The sequence below is a fragment of the Mya arenaria genome, chromosome 14 (assembly GCF_026914265.1).
Source record: "Mya arenaria isolate MELC-2E11 chromosome 14, ASM2691426v1".
Taxonomy (NCBI): domain Eukaryota; kingdom Metazoa; phylum Mollusca; class Bivalvia; order Myida; family Myidae; genus Mya; species Mya arenaria.
In genome coordinates this window covers 38,882,030-38,904,361 of record NC_069135.1, presented here as the reverse complement: position 1 = coordinate 38,904,361, position 22,332 = coordinate 38,882,030, and the positions used below count along the sequence as shown (strand labels likewise).

General features: G+C 37.6%; 1 protein-coding gene across 1 annotated transcript; it reads right to left on the bottom strand.

Moving 5' to 3' along the window:
- Positions 1 to 8,891: 8,891 nt before the first annotated feature.
- On the bottom strand, positions 8,892 to 15,720 carry LOC128218509 (tripartite motif-containing protein 66-like). The gene is made up of 2 exons (XM_052926180.1): positions 15,345 to 15,720; positions 8,892 to 9,504 (listed from the first exon to the last, which is right to left on the bottom strand). Exons 1-2 carry the CDS (start codon positions 15,677 to 15,679, stop codon positions 9,468 to 9,470), a joined length of 372 nt encoding a protein of 123 aa, XP_052782140.1. The 5' UTR covers positions 15,680 to 15,720; the 3' UTR covers positions 8,892 to 9,467.
- Between the last annotated feature and the right edge of the window lie 6,612 nt (positions 15,721 to 22,332).

The following is a 22,332-nucleotide window of genomic DNA, read 5'->3' as shown; positions in this document are numbered from 1 at the left end:
TGTACATTCAACCGCTCTTGAAGGCTGTTTGAATGCTGCTCAAATATAAGGAATAAATAATTTCTGAAGTGGTATTTTGATGTATGATTATACCGTCAATCATTTCAATTTGTGAACGTCGTTGAGTGATATTCGCAAAACACTTTTTTTCTGTTGGAAATACGGAGATAAATCAAGATTGCACATGCAGCTACTATTTATCTGTATTGGAACTACGAGGCAAATTTAGTACGCACATGCAACTCTCTGTATCTGTATTGGTACAATGGAGATAAAACTAGTACGCACATGCAACTCTCTGTATCTGTATTGGTACAATGGAGACAAAACTAATACGCACATGCAACTCTCTGTATCTGTATTGGTACAATGGAGACAAAACTAGTACGCACATGCAACTCTCTGTATCTGTATTGGTACAATGGAGATAAAACTAGTACGCACATGCAACTCTCTGTACCTGTATTGGTACAATGGAGACAAAACTAGTACGCACATGCAACTCTCTGTATCTGTATTGGTACAATGGAGACAAAACTAGTACACACATGCAATTTATCTGATATATGATTTCAGATGTGCGAGCTGATGTTTTATTTAATTTAACTGGCGCTTAATATATTTCCTTGTCAATTTGACTTAATCTAGTATTTGTTTAGGCTCAAGCATGATAGCGTTTTTACACCAACAAGCTTTAAATTTAGCGTTTATTCTTTCATCCCCAAATCTTATTATTCTTACTGACCTGTATATTCGTACGTCTGCACTTTATGGCTGTGTTTGAATGTTGCATTGTTTTGGGAAAGTTGAATAATTAGTTTTTCCGTCTTAATATGTATTTACGGAAATAAAGGAAAAGAGTATCATGTGTGTGTTTACTTTTTATTGGGTAGCCACTTTCCGTCAGACACGGATCTATGAAATGGCAACTTTCACTTCAAGTCTTGACGGCGTGTCAACTTGTCAAGTAATACTGCAATCTTTGGGTGTGGGGATTGCCTCCTTTATTTTAAATAAACGAACAGTTCCTGGATACAAAATTAAGTTTCCTGCTCACTCTATTGAACCCGCTGGACTTCGATCTACTTCGTTCTACTCGGTAGTATGTGTAATATAAATGATATAACTATAAATTATGGTTCATGTTGTGCACGAAATTTATGATATTTGTTTTTGCATATCATATACCAATACAATTTTTCTATATTTTACATACATCTTTAACATCTTATTATAGAAAACCATTATGAACATTTCTAAATGTTATTTGAAATCTACTAATGCAAACGTTCAGTTACAAAATCAACGCGCAATATACAGTGGTAAATTGGTAATGTACTACAAAGGGAGGTAAACATGAGTGAGGTTTGCCTAGTGCATGCTGTACGCATTCCGACACCTACCCTCAACTGAATATGATATCGGGATAGTAAACAAATATTTATCTGACAATATTAAAGACAAAAAAGGCTACTTCTAAAATAAATCATCAATTCTCACCTTTAAGCAGTAATTAATGATTAACATTAATTCATTAACTTTATAACATCTGAATATGAACACTGTCAGTCAGACGACGGACCGAACCCATTACAATTGTGATCAGACCGAGTCCAAATGTAACTGTCATTACCGTCAGACCGATGGTTTTTGCTTTGTCTGTGTTAAATATATATGGTGTACATATCCATAACATGTTAGGAAAGACTTTTAACAATGCATCCTTACACTGCCATCATTTTCATGATCTAGGTGCTATGCACTTTTTCATACATTTGGCTTCATTGAGAAAGAAGTATTTATGTGCATAATTTTAATATGTGTCTAGTTTCATTTCGTTCGCAATGAGGAAATGACTTTTGTTGTGTATTTAACTTCAGCCAATAGCGATACCTCTAGCTGATAAGCCACGCCTCTGTACTTTTACATGCTGCTGCATGCTAGCACAGTAGTTTAGTTCTCAGTGATTGTTCTCTAGTACTAGTAATAAACCGTAAAACTGTTGTTATTTCTTGTTGTAAACACAACATATTGGCGACGAGGATGTTTAACTAAAACTTATTATTATTTTGGGAATTTTATCCATTTGTGCGTGAAATTCTGGATAACATTTAAGATGGCGAACTCAGGTTTAATTGGAACTTTAAACGCATTCAACAGTGACAGTGATTCATGGATTTCATATGAGGAGCGTTTACAGATGTTCTTTGTAGTAAATAGTATTGGGGACGAGAAAAGGGTTGCCGCTTTATTAACTCTGTTAGAGAAGTCGTATGCATTGTTGAGGAACGTAACGTCACCCCAAAAGCAAGCAGAGAAGACTTACCAGGAACTTTTTCAATTATTGAAGACACAGTTATGTCCCAAACCTCTGGTGATTGCGGAACGGTTCCGTTTTCATAAACGTAATCAGGCGACAGGTGAATCTATTTGTGATTTCACAGCTGCTATAAGGAGATTAGCAGAAAATTGTGAATTATATGATAATCTCGAAAATACATTACGTGAAAGTTTTTTTGTGGGTTGAAAAATGAAGTGACACAACGAAAGCTATTGTCAACGTCGTACTTAAGCTTGCGAAAAGGCAATTGAAATCGCCACTGCGCTGGAAACAGCTTGCAAAGACGCAGCTGAATTATATTATACGGCATCAGGACATTCAAATGTAAACGAAATAGGAAGGAAGCCACCGAGTAAACCAAACTACTGTAAAGACGTGACATTGAAGCCTCATTAAAATGGGAAATATTCCAATACACGGTGCATACATTGTGGTAAATCAAACCACGAGTCGGACAAGTGTAGACTAAAGAATGAAAATGAGAGTGTGTATATCATTAACAAAGTGACCAGCGAGAGGACATCGAGAATTCTTCTTTATCCAATCATCAATGAAAAACAGGTTGAAATTGAACTGGACACTAGGTCTGCAGTTACCAATATTTCAGGACAAAACATGAATCAATTGCTTGGAAATATCAAACTGGACTAACCCTACTGTAAGCTACAATCATATTCTGGGGAAACAATACAGCAAGTTGGATCTGCAAACGTGCGTGTTAACTACAACAACCAAACAAAGGATTTGTGACTTTGTGTAGTTAAAGGCAATAAACCATCCTTATTTGGGAGAGAATGGTTGAGTGAGATAAATGTTGACTGGACTAGCGTTATGCGCGTCAATAACATTGAATCGCAAAAAGATCGTTTTGCGAATATGATGAATAAATATGATTCTGTATTCAGCGACGGTATTGGTCACGCTAAAGGCTTTAAGGCAAAATTAACGCTGAAAGACGATGCCACACCCAAGGTCATAAAGGCAAGGTCGGTTCCGTTTTCAATGAAACCGAAACTCGAGAATGAACTTGACAACCTTGAAAGACAAGGTATAATTACGAAGGTAAATACAAGCGAATTGACTACACCAATCGTACCTGTTTTGAAATCAACTGGAGATGTCAGAAATTGTGGAGATATCAAGGTTACGGTCAACCAGGCGCTGAAGGTCGACAAGTATCCACTCCCACGTTTGGAAGACATTTTCGCTAATCTGTCACAGGGACAGAAATTAATGAAACTGGATTTACGCCAGGCGTACCTACTCTTGTCGACGAGGTCGACGACGAGGAGTTGCTGACAATCAATACACTTCGGGGACTTTACCGCTATAACCGGTCTGTGTATGGAATTGCCTCACTCCAAGCGATATGGCAGCGCACAATGACACAATACGTCAGGGAATTCCGAAAGTACAGTGTATACTGGATAACATGATAATCACAGGGAACAGTGATCAATCGCACTACGAAAACCTTGAAAAGGTGTTATCACGCTTAAGTGATTATGGATTAAAAGTTAACAAAGATAATTGTCAATTCTTTCAGGACAAGGTTACATATTGCGGTCATGACATTGATATAATAGGATTGTGGAAATGTAACGACAAGATTAAGTCGGTGATGGACACACCTGTTCCACATGATGTAACTTCATTTAGGACTTATCTTGTTGTTTTAAACTACTATCACAAATTTCTGCAAATTTACGAATTTGCAGGGCGTTTAATGATTCGAAGCGATTGATCACATAAGAGCCCGTGCTAACGGCTCCGAAAAGCGAATATCATTCGCGTCGCGTTCCTTGACAAAGACGGAACGTAAGTATGCGCAAATAGACAAATAAGCGTTAGGGATTTACTGGGCAGTAAAACGTTTTAACACGTATTTGTATGGCAGACATTTCACTCTAGTGACATATTGCCAGCCGCTCACTTCGATTTCAACCCTGGTAAAAGCATACCGGCTACCACCGCGGCACGTGTTCAAAGATATTCGTTGTACTTGTCGGGATTCCATAATGTATCGAGTACAATAATACTATGCGACATACGAACGTAGATGGCTTGTCTAGATTACCGGCTCCGCACACCGCCGAGAATTATGACAATGATATTAAAGAAGTGTTTTACACTTCACAAATTGATCAGTTACCGGTCACAAATTCTCAGATTCGCAGAGAAACTCTGCGTTTGTTATCGCGTGTTTTCAGTTATGTAGAAAACGGCTGGGACGAAATGACAATGACCCTCTGTTGAAAAGCTATTTCTCGCGTAGGAATGAACTCGCAGTTCATCATAGTTGTTTGATGTTGGGAAACCGGGTAGTAATTCCAATCAAATTACGGTCTTAGGTATTAGACACAGTTAATTCAGGGTATCCTGGGATTGTCAAAATGAAAGGACTGTCTAGAAGTTTCATATGGTGGCCAGGTATTGATAGTGACATTGAATCTCTGGTCAAAAGATGTAATGGGTGTCAGGTAGAACAAAGACAGCCAACACATGTTTACCTGCATCCGTGAGAATGGCCGAGTTCCAGCTGGGAACGAATACACGTCGATTTTGCTGGCCAATTTTTAGGACGAATGTTTATGGTAGTTGTCGATGCACATAGCAAATAGCCAGAAGTTATAGAAATGAAATCGACTACTGCCGAACGCACGATAAATAAATTGCGAATTATATTCTTAAGATACTTCCGAAAGAATGCGTTACAGACAATAGACCTCAATTCATTTCTGATAGTTTTGCAAAATTCATGTAAAGTAATGGCATAATGCATATCATAACAGCCCCGACAAAACCATCGACAAATGGTCTCGTTGAAAGGTTCAATGCAACATTAGGACTAGGCTCGATTTGCTCAAGCCGGACACAAAGCAATGTGTTGAAGACAAACAAGTGAAATTTTCATTAGCAGGAAAACAAACATTAAGGGAACTTGAATTAGGTCAAAGCGTCCTTGAGCGCGATTATAGGCCGAGCGTGAAAAAGAAATGGGTTACAGGGACTGTGGTATTAAGGGATTGCCCCTTGATGTATAAAGTACTTATTTGAAATGCCACATGGAGACGACACATTTACCAGTTACGGCCCACCGAAATAGAACAAATGCAGGCTCAAAATGAGAGTTGAAACTCTGTTTCGTTTACATGGTAGCTCCGCCATCCGTTTTCGCTCTTCAAATATAACATTTTGAATTACATATGTTGTTAACATATTATTCATTTCGAACTCGTGATATTTGTGTTTACTTCAGATATTATTGTTTAAATTTCCCTGTATTTGTATATTACTTACTTACTTGCTTATATTTAAGATATGCAATTACTGATTTAATTCGTCGAAAATAGCTCCGACGTTGAAAAACATAGTATTGTATGTTGTGAGCAGGATCGAATAGCTTGTATCAATGCGACGTAAATTCTTTGAAAGGTGAAAGCTTTGCTACACACAATCTTGATAAAACGAGCATTTTGTTGTCTTAATGTCTTAATGTGTCATTTGCTGCGCAATCATTCATGGACGCATGCATGCAATAAGATATCATGTTACTTGCACGTTAACATCAACATAGTCAACATACAAAGGCCAGGCAGTAGATTTATTAAACGACTAGTTGTGGTTACATTTGCACGTAAATAACAACAAAAGTAAATACAATTATTATTCTCACATTACTAGTCAAGCTAAGAATTAAAGCGCCTAACTTAGAAATGCCTTTTAACATTTTCTTTACGGGAAGGATTCGGCAGACGTAGGCCCCCAGTATCGAGAGATACGTGCAGCGCCCGAAGAGGATCTGCGAGCGTATTACTACATTTAACAAGCCATAGGGATCGCCGTGGTGTTATAGTGCAGAGTTATAACTTATTTTGTTTTATTTCTAGGTTCGCTGAAGCAATTAGACATACCTTAGGGTCTTATGAATAACAACTGACTTGTGCGGACCCTCCCCCCCCCGCCCAGTAATCGGCGGTGGCAGGAAGTCCACGGGTTTCAAAGAGCAGCCTTAAGGATGTCCTACGGTGCAATTTCGGTGGCCTTGGTATTAGTGGTACACCCTGCGGGCAGCGAATGGCCTAAGCACGGCCCTCGTAAGCTCGCTACACGTTGCATGCCATCCGTACGCCCATAGTGGCAGTTTGCGCCACGGGTGGATCAGTTGAATATACCAGTTTATTTGCTTTGCGGCTACTTTTCGTCTGCCTAGGCATGTCAAAAACAAACAGCCCCCGCACGAACATCATTTCTAAGTCATCATTTTAAGGCCATACGGCAGCCGGTTTTCTCTATACACAACTTGAAAATACGCCGTGCGGCTAAACGTAACATTTGTAACGGCTACAGTATGTGACCGTTTGATTGCTGGCACTGAGGCATACCCCAGTAGTTCACACCGTGTTATTTTTCTGATATCATCTCGCTTGTATTGGCGTTGGAATGTGAAGTCTTGACTTAAATGAAACGTCTGTCATATCACATCTATAGGAAATATCATTATTTCTCACCTTATGGGTTTCTGGTCTCACCTGTATCTTGGCTTTGAAAGTCACAACTTTAACAGTCAATGTTTATACTTTTTAACAGAATATGTGATTTAAAGCCACAGTCGAAGCGTTTATTGTTTGGTGTTCAGAAAACGGCAGAGTTCTAAACTTTTAAGGCTCAACTCTATATCATTAAAAGTCTGGTGGTTTGGGGGCATTGTGGAGTCCTCAGAGACAAAGCAAGCGATAACCTTGGGGAAAGTTCCTACCGGTAAAGAGGCTAGTGGGCAGTCACTCTAATCTTTGCAGTTATTTACTGAAAGGCTTCTGTTCCTCATCTCTTGTTAGGTACCGTAGGTTTTTGGAAGGTTTTAACCTCCCTAAGTCGACACTTGATCAATCCTAGAGCCATTTGCCTAGAGCCATTTGTATCACACTAATGCATTGTAAGCAAAATAGTTCCACACCTTAAAGTGACCATTTTCTAAATAACTGTCATTTGCAATCGCTTTTTGTGTCCACCAATTTCAAATCGTACTACATGAAATCTTATAATCCAATAACATTGCTGAATTAATAAAAATATCGCATATTGGTAAACTGTGCCTGCCGAAAACCCCCCACCTTTTTGCATTTTAAAGGGGTCCTAACAGTTTGAGGAATGCGCCGATTTCATGATATGTACCTCCGTTTTTCGTGTTATCTTACATGTATATTTTCTGTTTCTGGGTCTTTACATCTTAACCAGGTCATGCTCTTTGAAATTGTGAATGAAAAGAGACTGCACAGTAGTAACCAGGATTTCCGAACACAGCTGAATTCTGTACATATATCGTTTGTATTTCCCCTAGATTTTTACGGTGGTTGCTTCACTTGATAAGGCTGTAGGCCGCCAGGGGAAAATTGCGCAAAGGAGACCTTAAACTAAGACCTAACATCTTCATTAACATGTCCAATGCATTTTGTTGGATACAGTTGGTTTAGCGGACACACCCTGGTAGTAAAATAAAAACGACTCAGTCATGTTTGAAGTGTAGAGTAAACCATTTTCTAAATTATCCGTGGCAGTGCATAGTTTATGAAACGAAGGATCTACATGAGGTTACATATTAATTGTGTACATATTAACTCCATACATTTTAAATGATTGATAATCAATGTTTTTGATTGAATTGAGCTTAAAATCTAGAAGTATTTGCGAAAGAATTCATGAGCATGCATACACTAAATTCAGATGTTAATGTTAATTTCCAATAGTGTTATAGAGCAGCTACTGGCGGGATGGCAGTAGCCGACAAATGCTACTTTTTGATTTCATTTATGTTTTTATGGCAATTGTAAGTGATATTTAGTAATATGTTTTAATTTGCTTTGAGTGTTCAAGAAAGTTCAAATAATCTTGTCAATTTTGTAAGTGGTGTTTCAAAAATTCAAAAATGAATAATAAAAAACAATTGCACGTAGGGCAATATACTGAGATTGACTGGGCATGTGCAATTTGCATATTTATTTTGTTTTAACCATCAGTTTTCCCCGACTTTTTATCAGAATTGTTTAAATTTTAGAGCGAAAACATCTAGGAATGGTATTTCATTAAATGACTTGATTAATAAAAATGTATAAATGCAACACCAACGTCCACATCCTAAATAGAAAATTAACCTGATTGCTTTTAAAAGCGAGACAACTCGTTCCAACCCATGCTCGCCGAGCGTCATCCTTTTTGGAAACATTCCGAATAAACACGGAAATATCCGGACTATCGCATGACAAAATAGCAAAAAAATATTTGCGCAGACAATATTTTTCAGTTAGTTATTGTCAATCACCGGCATGCGTAACCACGGAAACAACTCTCTAGGTCTTGACTAGTGCATTGCCTTATCACCGACAAGGCCTATTTAAAGCGCATTCATAGGAACTTAATATTCATAAGTCGAGAAACTCGTATGACTGGCGACCAACGAAATCGAAATGTCATCAAATAATGCTTTTGTTGCTGTTTTTTTTATTATGATTGTTTTACTTGTTACGCTAATTCATGTTGCATGTCGTTTTAGAAGATTTTAACACTCAAAACCACGGTACATCACCACAAATGTTAAGTGTTTAATACATATAATACTATTTATGCATTGATTATACATTGATAAAAACAAAACTATAATTATGTAGATTAATATGTACATTTGAACAATGAAATACTTCATATGAATATGAGCATGTGAATTATATTCAAAACAAACAGTTAGAAAATGGATTTACATTTGCATATAACAAGTTAATATAACAACATACCTTGTACAAATATGTATAGATCGAAGTTAGACAAAGTAATTTACTCTTCATTATAAACAATACTTATTAGATATTGCAATATTATCACAAGACAAATGTTGATGCAAATCATTTATATATAATAATGTGATTATTATAGATTTTAAATAGGTTTAAAAAAAAAAACACATTTAATTAAAATTTGTTCAGTTGCAAACTAAGTAAAGACTCTCAACCTCCACAAAAGCGTAACTTCTTAGTTAGATTAGGACAACATATTCGCACTGACTGACAGCAGGGTTGCATGCTCAGTGGTAATATATTGACTGGTTTAATGTCCTGATGATTTCATGGACTGATCAGGCCTTTCCCCTACATGGTTGATGGACAATTTTCCTAGAATAAGGAGAGATGCAGCTGTATTGAAATAAGATAACACACGCTACTTACTTATCAACCGCTTGAAACAACATCACAACAAAACAAATCGGTATACATGTATAGAAATACTATCATACATACCAAAAATATGTTGAATTTCAAACATTAGTGCGTTAGCTTGTATTTATTCAGTTTGACTGTCAAACTAGTCTACATATATATGTTAGAGATCATTTTGGCCATCTACAAACAATGGAGCGAACGCAGCGACGTGTTCGCACTTATTTTACCCATAAGCTCCACCTTTTGTGAACTTACATGATATTTTGATAATTACCTAGGTATGTTTGTATAGGACGGAACCTTTCTGTGATGATCTTATTAAGATGATTATTTATAATGATCAGCAAAAGATTTAGGTACTGAATTTGCTTGATAGGTTGTATATTATAAAACGCATATTAAATTAAAGGAAGAAACGCTGATGTTAAATTTGTAATTGAATTTTGTCTCATATTTCTTTTCATTGCGACTGAATATTTGTCAATTTTATAGGGTTTTACACCACACGGGCAGGATATTTTGTTTTGACAAAATCATTTGACAACGCCCTATTTGAGTAACATATGCAATATATATGATACAAGCATCTTAATTAAAAGTCGGTTATTTGATAACAAGAAACATTAGCTCAATTAGTTATTTTCCGACATGAATACTGAACATACATAAAATATCAAAACATGGCAATGAGCTTGTGACCTGGAAATAAAGGGTTTTAGTTTTAAATAGGTACACAATATACGTTTAAGACGCTTACAGATCAATTCCGGGGCTGTATTCATAAAGCATATTCGTGAAAACTTTCAACTTAGCAAAGTAATTCATGTTTTCTAAGTTGATTTTAACGACAACGTACAATGCTTTTACACTAAAATATGAAAATAAGCTAGAGAAAGATTTATCAAATAAAGACATATGAAAATTAGAGGGAATTCAAAATATTCGTTTTTAAAATTTGAAATATTTTAGTATGTCGAAAATTTGTTACTAAGAAGCTTCATGAGAACGGCCCCTGACACATATATTTAAAATAAAAGGTACGAAGTCGAGGTAGAAACACAACAGAAACGTAGACATTTTAATGCACTATTACGTTAAACACATCTCAACTCAATGATCAAAACAAAATGGCATATGATTTGTGTACGGCTAGAAACTATTAGCGTTATTTTGGAGATTTTTTAAGCGATAATTAAAGTCAAATATTTAAACAATGATTACACTTACAACACAGCATATATACTTTATAAATATCTAGGTATGTTTTTCAACAATTGTTAGGTACCGCATTGGAACAGTCAGTAAAATGTAAATTTACTGGGGGTTCAACCAGTTTGTGTGCACAACCTCACTCTTATATAGGCTTCATCAGTCATAGGTTCAATGGCCAACAATTCACTGTACTTTAGGCTTAGAGGTAAGACCAGGAATTTTTGGAAACCCGTGAAATGAATTTAAGCTCAAGTTTCTGAATAACTAATACTAAACCATTATCAAATCTTTAATGTTCAATTATAGTATCATGTACATATTTATAAACACGACACATTTTACAATGCATAATGTTCAAGCAAACTAATAAATAATCATCATTATTGGAAATTAATCATACTAATTGTAAATCAATGTGATTGTCGTTGAAGCCAGCCTGACATTATATTTTCGTTCTATCAAATGTTATTCAAACTGTAACATTTCTTAAAAATTGAATGTCGTTTGTCAAACCAGCTTGGTATTGGATGTCATTTTCAAATTCGTTTGTCGACCAACCTTGACATCCAATGTCCTTTGACAAGCCATATCATTTGCTTTAATTTTCAGAATGTTGAATTTTGTTTGTCAACACGACATTCATTTTCTGATTGCCGAATGCCGTTTGTCCAGGTACCATAACACAACATGCAATATCGTTAAAAATTGAACTTTCTTTTTATAAATTTTGGAAGTTTTTCTCTGAAATGTCTAAGTTTAAGATACTAATGTTCTTAGTTTGAGTTTACGAATTAGAAGAAAATTAATATCCTTTATGACATGTAATGAACGCTATGTGGCGCTGTTAGTTAGCACGAGGAAATGTTGAATGGGTCAGTGAATTGGTCATTTAGCTTTGGACAAGCAGACTGGCAAGACTTGGCTAATATGTTTGTGTTTAAAAACTGGCTTTATTTAATTGTGCGCGACCACGTACTAGAAAATGGCTACGGAATCCGGGATAAATACTGAAACTGAGAATCGTGATCCCATTCAGTTGCAGCTAAGTCATATTTTATCAGAACTAAGCAGCTTGAAGCAAAAAGCACATGGTAAAAGTTACTCTGTATATTCAGAAGTTAAAAAGCACATATCAGAGCAGGACATACAGTGGCGTTTCGAAGGAAATAAAGTGCAATGTCAATTAAGTAATGAACTTATAGATACTGTGAAACAAGTACAATGGGCTTTACAGCACGGGAATATTGCAATGAACAATTACGTGAGATGTCGGACAAATTACACAAAAGAAATAAGTTGATAAGGATCGCAGATAGTTCCGAGGGCGGATGGGAAACAGTACGTTAGTACGAGTCCAACCAAGTAGCAAGCGACAGTGAAGATGGAACTACAATTCACAGGGCTGAGAACATTGCCCTTAAGAAGAAACGCTCTTCAAGGTAACGGCCATGACCTTTCTAGCAATCGCTTGCCTGTACAGCCGCCATTTCCTGTGGGAGGGAGCGATGTCGTTTTCGTCACTCTGGACCCATTAGCAACGCTTTCGGTTATGGGTCAGGCTTCACATCTAGTTTCGGTTACGGTACAGCCAAAGGCTTTGGCAGCAGATCCCCAGAGAGAACACCCACTTCCGGCGGAACTTAACCAAAGTCCGTACAGGTGTCCAGAGCGACTCGCCAGCCGGTCTCAGAAAGCGTGATTTCTGACGATATGACTATGAAATATGAGTATCATTATAGACGTTTTACTCAGATTTTTTTCGAGTATGAACAGGGTCAGAAGCATATGATTGTTAAGGGTGGGCTCAAAGATCATTTACTTTTTGGGAAAAACATTGGCGCTTATGGTTTTATTTTGGATATTATAAAACATGGTTATAAGATTCCTTTATATTTTTATTCGGAGCCACAAAAAACTTTTTGTAAAAACAACAAATCAGCTATTTCAGAGCCAGAGTTTGTTACTGAGGCAATACAAGATTTACTAGATAGATGTATACTAGAGAAATGTAGTAAACCTTCATATGTTGTCAATCCTTTGACCGTTTCAGCTCAGATTTCTGGTAAAAACGCATGATATTAAATTTATGAGAGGTTAATAAACATTTATGGAAGCAGTCTGTCAGATATGAAGACTTCAAAACTGAATTTGCTTTAATTCAGAAAGGATTTTTCATGAACAAGTTCGATCTTAAAAGTGCATATCATTTTGTGCAGATTTACGAGGCTCATACGAAGTAATTAGGGTTTTCATGGTATGAAAAGGGATGTAATCGCGTATCCTATAAATGTGTGGTTTCGCCATTCGGATTAACGTCCGCTTGTTATTTATTTAGCAAGTTACGCCGACCATTGATTAAGAAATGGCGCGGAGAAAGGTTGCTGGTTACAATATTTCTAGATGATGGTCTTGCTTGTTCAAGTACATATGACAGTGTATTGATATTAAGTACTCACATTAAGGCAGATTTATTAAAATCCGGCTTCATTCCAAACGCGACAAAATGTATATGAACCCCTGTTCAAAATTTATTTTTTGGGGGCTGCGATCTTGATACTTTGCAGGATACCATTTCCATACCAGACAATAGATTAAGTAATGCATATTCAACTATCAAAGAGTTGATTGTTTCAGCTGATAAAAAGGTTCGTGTTCCTAACAATTGCTAGTATAGTAGGACAGTTGGTTTCGATGGCAGTTGTTATTGGGAATATTTCTCAAATAATGACTAGATACTTGAGTGCAGCCAATTTTAATGCACGCTTATTGGGATATAATAATCTTAATAGCCTATACGACAGATTGTATACAGCAGAAAATATTGAACGTCAGCTTATCATTTGCACATTTGTGGTAGCTTTTGCAGACTTTATAAGAAGTTCCGAGTTCTTAAACATTCGTGTATGTGACACTGTTTCACGAGAACCTAATATGGCTATATTTGTTGAAGGGAGTTAGACTTATAGATATCGTGATGGTGCTAGGGTTAATGATTGCTAAAACAAATACAAAGCCATGTCCAATTGAGAATGTTAGGAAGTTGATTATTTGGAGCAAACTGGTAGATAAGGAGTATTTGTTTTGCAAACTAGAAAAGCAAATAAGAAAATGTCTTACACGAATCTCAGAGAAAATTTTATAGGGGCTTTAACGCCTCATCTAAAAGATGTAAATATATATTACCTGCACTCTTAAAGATCAGAGATCAGTGGTGCTACTGTTGCTGCAAACACTGGTATTAAAGAAGACTATTTAAAAGACATGGCCGTTGGGTTAGTGAAAGTGCAAAGGATGGTTATATCAAAGATGATATACATGAACGTTTATCAGTTTCATTGAGTTTAGTACTGTTATGAGACTTGTTGATTTTAATACACGATTGTATTTATGTATTTGATGTCACGGCAGTTTTATAGTTTTAGGGTCAATCAAGTTTTTTCCTATGAAGTCCCCGTTCTTTTTATTCAGTTGCATACTCAAATAGAGTTAATGTGTTTCTTTGATTGCTGTTTGTTTTTATTTAGTAAAAACATTTATTACTTGCATATATAGATTATAAGTCTTACGGCATATACCAGGGTCACGTGGTTATAATTGAAATAAGTGAGAGAAGTTGTACATCAGGAAATAATAAGTATTTTATAGTCATTATTTCTGTATTTTCCTAGTCTTTATTGTATTCGCGGGAGATCAATAAAGATATTCCCTGCACTAAATGTTGTTCCCTCTTATAATCAATCTGGATTCTGTCGGATAAATTATTCATACTTAATCTGTGGCTATCAGGCGCCGCTTAACCATTTTTACATGGTATTCTGTAAACTCTCGCATATCTTCGGTCGCCGGCCTATTAAAATGTAGCGTAGCCACACCATGATTTTTCTCGGCGCATGTATAATGGCCCCGATGTCGGGCGATCACCGGGCGATCTCCGTGTGATGATCGTCCGATCTTGATCCAATCTCAGTTCGATTCCTTCCCGGGCACGACGTCGAGGAAAATTTTAAGTGAGACTTAAAATTAGTCCGGCCGCCGCCCGACGCTCCAAAATACCCCTGATGTCCGTGCGATCATCGGCCTGCCACCAGCTCGATGAGCGAAAATAAACATGGTCGATTATCGGACGGCGGCCGGATTGGATTTGTGACCGATGTATTAAATAAAAATTAAGCTTTGCGGAGGTTTAACCGATATGGGACATGACAGTGTCAAATCTAATACATGTATACAGCAAGTAGGGATGTTAAATTCATGAAATGTTCTCATATCACCATTCGATAGTACGGTATATTTACAAAACAAGCAGTTAAAAAGTAATATTGTTTAATATGGTATGTTTTTTCGATACCTTTACATATTATATATTGATATAAGTATGTAAAGTACGCTATACACACTGTAAGCGAAGCGTTTGGTCATAGTGTTGACCAATAGAAATAGAGCATCGTTAAAGTACATATATATTATGTAAACTAAATACTTGTTAAGGTTGCATTAAACCAGAAACAATGTTTAGCATTTGCTTTAAGAGTTTTGTTAGGTTTACATATTGTGCTTTTTAAATCGTCGTTGAAATATACCTATGATCCACGGCAACGCACAAATGACAACACAGCTGGTCATGGTCACCAGAGACCAGCTTCAGCGCCTCCCCGGGGTGCCTCTCGCATCTCTCAAGGACATCCACCGTCCCTGGTACCGCCGCCCATTTCTTAACGTCCTTCCGATCGAGCACTGCGTGTCTCTTGTACAGTTTGTTGTGAACCGGGACACAATTATCGCAGTTATGTTTCGTGCACTGTGAACAGAAATGGTGAGCTTCCGTTTTCAGTCCGTCTTCTTCGCAAGGAGAACAGACGAAATCGTGGATGAAATCACAGCATCTCTGAATGGAAGATTCAACATTTGATGCCATATTCCTGCCACATACAACGTTAAAATGCACACAAACCGCCTTTAAAGTCCTTCCGCCCTCTTCCAAATAAGGAAGTTGAATATATATCTTATCTTCCAGCCTACGGAATAGGTCATGTGACCAAATGTTATTGATTAAATTCTTAAATCAAGATTTATATTTTATGTGTTAATGTTTCATAGCTATTGCAATAAATGTTCGAACTAAATAAATACTAAATACTACAATACACCTGGGCTATTCTGATTTTTAAAAATGACAAAAAGTTAACCTGTTACTTACGTATTGAAGTTGAAATATTCTTTCAAAAATATATATTTGAAAATTCTAAGGTTAAACTTAGACTGCCTAAAATATCGCCATTTGCACCTTGGTTTAAACAATATTTATTTAAAAATAGTAAATCAAGTAAATAAAGTAGATACCTGATAATCAAAGGTTGAGGAGATAGTTTAGAGCTAATATTTATACCTCTCTCCTTATCTGTAATTTTATAAAATATACAGTGTAAACAACTTTTTATCAAAAATAAAAACAGGGCAATGTACTGTAGTTCGAGTGTTGTAATAATTGCGTCACTTGTAAAAAGAAACAATTTGTTCGTTGTTATAGCGAAAGCTAACATCTGAGTCAGAAAACATACTATCAGTATCATTCTTTCATTCTATAAATAAGCACGAAGGTATAAGAAAAGAATTAGATTAGTGGATTGAAAGAAGAGGAGGAAGGAAGAGAGTGAAAGTTTATAACTGGTTATGTCCGAAATTTAGCACCTTGCCAGGAGCGTACCCGAAACATCTTAAAATTGAACACCCGTGTACTCGAGTGTGCCCTTTATGGCAGTGTGAGAACAATGTGCAGCGTGACTAGAACTCGAACTCGGGACCCCAGCTTACAGGACCGTATAGAAGCTGATCAGGGCTAACAGTTTTACTGCTTATGTTATAGTTCGATTGCTTAAAACTGCCCTTTACACCTTATCAATGGCGTATCCGAAGTATTTTCAGTAGAACGCCCGTGAACTAGTGCGAGCCGCATATGTCAGGGTAACAACAAATGTGCAGCGAGGCCGGAACTCGAACCCAGGATCTCCCGCTAAAAGGGCGAGTGCTCTTCTATTCGGGTTACCAAGCCGTTTACACTCATATGCTTACACACCTTACTACATGTATAGGTAAGGGTACCATTACATACTCCCCTGCCATGTGAAATTTCCAGGATAGAAAACAAGAAGAAGATGGTTTCGACGAGATCACTTGTTTGATATTGGGGTCAGCTTATCAGCGAGCGTACGACAGAATATCGTTAGATCAAGGATTTCAATTGAATAATATGTGTAAGTGTTACAAATTAAATTAAGGGTTTTACACGCAGAATCAAACAATCATTGCCTAGACGGATAAATAAATACCTTATAGTTTCGAAATAGATATCAGAACTATTCAGCAATAACAATTGGAAATTTAAAACGATCGAACAAAACGTGCGTTGATAAGATTGAGTACATGTTCAGTCACGGTCCTCCTGGGCGCCAAATGTGACAGGGTGAACAAATGTTCAGCCATATCGAAGCCCGACACTGTGACCAGTCTATACATGTGAAGGTCTTTCATGAAATTGGTCTTAATATGTTAAATTGTTTTACATCCCATGGATCCGCTAGCGACTGTGACCACGCCGGGTGCGCCCTACCCAATGGATCCGCTAGTGACTGTGACCACACCGGGTGCGCCCTACCCCATGGATCCGCTAGTGACTGTGACCACGCCGGGTGCGCCCTACCCCATGGATCCGCTAGTGACTGTGACCACGCCGGGTGCGCCCCACCCCATGGATCCGCTAGTGACTGTGACCACGCCGGATGCGCCCTACCCCATGGATCCGCTAGTGACTGTGACCACACCGGGTGCACCCCACCCCATGGATCCGCTAGTGACTGTGACCACGCCGGGTGCGCCCTACCCCATGGGTCCGCTAGTGACTGAGACCACGCCGGGTGCGCCTACCCTATGGATCCGCTAGTGACTGTGACCACGCCGGGTGCACCCTACTCCATGGTTCCGCTAGTGACTGTGACCACGCCGGGTGCACCCCACCCCATGGATCCGCTAGTGACTGTGACCACGCCGGGTGCGCCCTACCCCATGGGTCCGCTAGTGACTGTGACCACGCCGGGTGCGCCTACCCTATGGATCCGCTAGTGACTGTGACCACGCCGGGTGCACCCTACTCCATGGTTCCGCTAGTGACTGTGACCACGCTGGGTGCGCCCGAACCCATGGATCCGCTAGTGACTGTGACCACGCCGGGTGCACCCAACCCCATGGATCCTCTAGTGACTGTGACCACACCGGGTGCGCCCTACCCCATGGATCCGCTAGTGACTGTGACCACACCGGGTGCACCCCACCCCATGGATCCACTAGTGACTGTGACCACGCCGGGTGCACCCCACCCCATGGATCCGCTAGTGACTGTGACCACGCCGGGTGCACCCCACCCCATGGATCCGCTAGTACTGTGACCACACCGGGTGCGCCCTATCCCATGGATCCGCTAGTGACTGTGACCACGCCAGGTGCGCCCACCCAATGGATCCGCTAGTGACTGTGACCACGCCGGTTGCGCCCCAACCCATGGATCCGCTAGTGACTGTGACCACACCGGGTGCGCCCTACCCCATGGATCCGCTAGTGACTGTGACCACGCCGGGTGCGCCCAACCCCATGGATCCGCTAGTGACTGTGACCACGCCGGATGCGCCCGAACCCATGGATCCGCTAGTGATTGTGACCACGCCAGCTGACACTAACATACTTTCAGTTGACCACTGAATTCAACTCAACTCTTTATTGAAACGCCCCCTACCCCCTGACCGCGAGATTGCGGCACTTAAATACAAATTTAGGCTACTGATTTTATTGAGGAAGATAGTATAAAGTTTAAGGGCACATTGTGTCAGGTTAAAGTTGTCAATGACCTTTATTCATCGGTTCTCTTCGACCCCTCCGTAAGTCACAAGAACTGGGTGCTCGTTTGCGGAATAACCCGAATGTTTTCGTCAACATTTTACGACTTTTTGCAAATTGGTGAAAACTGTCAACAATGCCTTAAGTCTTAAAACTTGTACATTGTACAGTTAATCTATTAAGTTCCTACCCGCATGTTATGAGCATGAATTTCTATAATTTCTTGACTGGAATGTGAGCAAAGTCTCTAATTCGTGCATCCCCTGATTTTTGGTATTTCATGTCATATAATATCAAAATAGAATGCTTAACCTACATATATTTATAAAAGCCATTGCACTCCTATTTCAGCTGATACTTAAAAAGTTTTCTTTTCGAATAAAATAAACGTGATTACGTGCAGTTAAAAGGTTTTCTTACAATATGACATTTCTATTAAAGACAGATATCTTTTTAACTTTTCTTTAAATACTGCAACATATTATCGCTCAGTGAATAAGAGTTTGTCTTAATACAGAAAATGATATGTTACGTCTGTAATATTAGCATCATCATTGTCGAATGTTCTTTTTATCACAAACTATTTGCATTTTATTAAGTAAATTCATGTGCTAAAATACCATATGAACGCGTACAAAGAATACCCGAGGCGCATATTTGCCTACGTCGCAGTAAACATATATATCTTTATGGATATATGATGTAACTGTTTTATGATGCACTTAAGCATTTCGAAATTCAGTCACAGCTGAAATCTTACAGATATACCGTTTTAACAACTTTTTTATTTTTTGTCTTGGAAAGAGCAAATTTTTGCGTTAATATCTGCAAACCAATGATAAAAGATTGCTGACAAAAGATCAGATCGCAGTTTCTCATATTTCCGCGCGAAAATTAAGGTTTTATGGCTTAAACCAACGGTTTAAGAAAAATGCATAAATCATCATTTTTTTTTAACTTAAATATAAAAATCTGCGATCTGATTTTTTATCAGCAGTCTTGTATAACTGGTCACCTTGCATTTTCGCAATTAATGGCTTGGCGTTCCAAGACAAAAAATAAAAATGTTGTCAAAACGTTCAATCAGTGAGAGAGCAGTTTTAAAGTCATTTGAATGTCAAAATGCAAATATGACCAAAACCGACAACGCTATTACGTAATACTTCATTTTATTTGAAAAAGTCATAACATTAATAAAATCACTTCACATTTTGTATTATATTTCAAGTCTTTCCAAATATTAAAATTCAAGCTATTAAACGATACAGTGTACAATATATCAACTTAACCGCATCAATTACTTCATATAAAATATTTGTGTGAACTTCATTTAGTACTGTTCAGCAGAAAGTATCACTTCTTAAACTTATCTAGTGTTTTTTCCAACCTGATGTGTTATTATTCCAGTACCAAACAACCCCAAAAACATCTTTCCTAGGTGTAATAAGTAATAAGAAAGCCAAATCGTGTTTCAGTACACTGAGTGCTTCAAACCTCATAAGGGGGCAATTTAAAATTGTATCTTGTAGACAAAATAGGTCTCCAGCAGCCCTCTGTATCCCTATTGTGGTAACAGTCAAGAGAGCTCATTCATCATTTGGCTTCCACCTACCCCAGTCTGCCATACAGCCACCACAGACTGTTCTCAAGTCCGCTGTGTGGCAAGAGTCCATAGTGTGCGAACAATTACAATAACGAGACTTACGCTCTAAAAAGTGCAAAATAAACACTATATTTGCTATACTTGATACCATTTAGTGTACAGAAATCCTAGTTCTCAAGTCAATGAACATGATGCGGCCTGTCAGTCAAACTGGCCGGACGATACCCGACTGACCAATCAGCGTCCAGATTAGGCGGGGCTTATCAGTTGCCCGTTGCTATCCGCCATGACTTCCGATAATCTGCACTTATCAACAGTAGTGTAATTACTCTGTTTTATATTTATTAGACACAAAATATGTTGTTTTTTTATGACTGAGAGATAGTAAAGACATGGAAATCCATAATACTGACATTTTCCCTTATTGCTGCTCAAATTATGCAAATTATGCATTTTTTTAGAATTTGTTTGATAACAAAGTGACCTTTCGGTAGACTTTTTCAACCCTCCAAATTCCATACATATGATAATATACGTATCTTTTTCGTTAGTCTTAAAACAAGAAATATCATTCAGAGTATTAGTGTATAATATTAACGAAAACTTGCGAATTATTTTGATTTTGATTTTTTTTTCACCTTGTGTGTAAAGTTTTAAGTCCGAAGCATATTCATTTGCTTTGAAGTTTGTTTGGACAAACTGTTAGTGAAGAAGCCAATTCAGTATATTTGAGTTACATTTTTTTGTTTATTAAATTTATATAAAAGATCAAATATCATATAGCTAAAGGTCACAACACGAAAATACGTATAGATAAAACAAAATCGTCTTCGTAACCTGTACATTTATAATGACTATGATCACTTCTAACTCCTACATGTATGATCCTTGTAAGAACAGTTTCGCATTTCATTTAATACGGATATTAATTCATTGAGAGAAATATTACGGTAGTTATATCAATAATAATAAATCACTAAACTTGTATAAAAGGTGTTTTTTTAATGGAGAAAGGAAGAAAAACAGCAAAATCCATTTCATCTAGACAATAGTCATTTTTTTGTTGACTTTCGAAAGGAAATTAATGCATGTTTTGTTTCCCTAAATTTTATGTTTACATTACTACTGAAACAAATTCCGATGTTTTTTAGAAATTAATTATTTTAAAGTTTAGACATTAAATTATTTCTACCTGAATCAAGCATTGAATTTAATTAATTATAATAATTAACTGATTTAATGTTATACTTGTTTTTATTGCTATGTTTTACCATGTTCCATGCATTTTTTAGCTGATTGTAAATAAATTATACGATTATTCTGTATGATTATCGTCTGCTTCTGTGTTCATGTCGGAGGGCCCTTAATGAAGGGTCAAGTGACACTTTAGGCGTAGCCTTATCGTAATCGGCGTGGTGTCAGTTAGCACACAGATCCGTGAAACAAATCTCACAGTAATACCAATACGCAGTTTTTGCTGATTTTTAAATTTAATAGTGATACCAAAGCGTACTCTTGATACAAGAGGAAAAACATAAGCATGCTGTTTTATTAAAGCAAGTATACAAAAGCCAGAGCCGAAAAATGTAGAATGACGATTTTTAAAGAAATACCGTTGCTTATTTTTGCATAGCTATTATATTGGAAAGAAATTCCGTAGTGTAGTTACTGTTTCTAAGACAAAGTACCATAACGTACTAATGCTGTTTTTAAAATTCACAAACCTTCTTATTTTAATGAAAAGCGAACCATAAATTTTGGAAAATGTGCAATTTGCGGCTGTGGAACTGGATGTACCTATTATTTCGGTACGTTTTAGTCGTCTACAGTATTCCTGCAGTTAAACAGTAGCGGTAACCAGCACCCTTGAACAATTGGTCTGCAGTAGGCGGTTACGGTAGCGCGTTGATGTCCGGTAGCGGTATTCGAAAGGATATCATGGATGTAAAGTAAAAATGTTTAGTCATGAAATGTCATTAGCTACAATAATGAGCGATCAGGGATATTTTATTTAATTATTTTGACATTTCTTCTGAACCCCTGTAACGTCTCGAGTCTGTCATAAAAACTCGTCAAAAGAC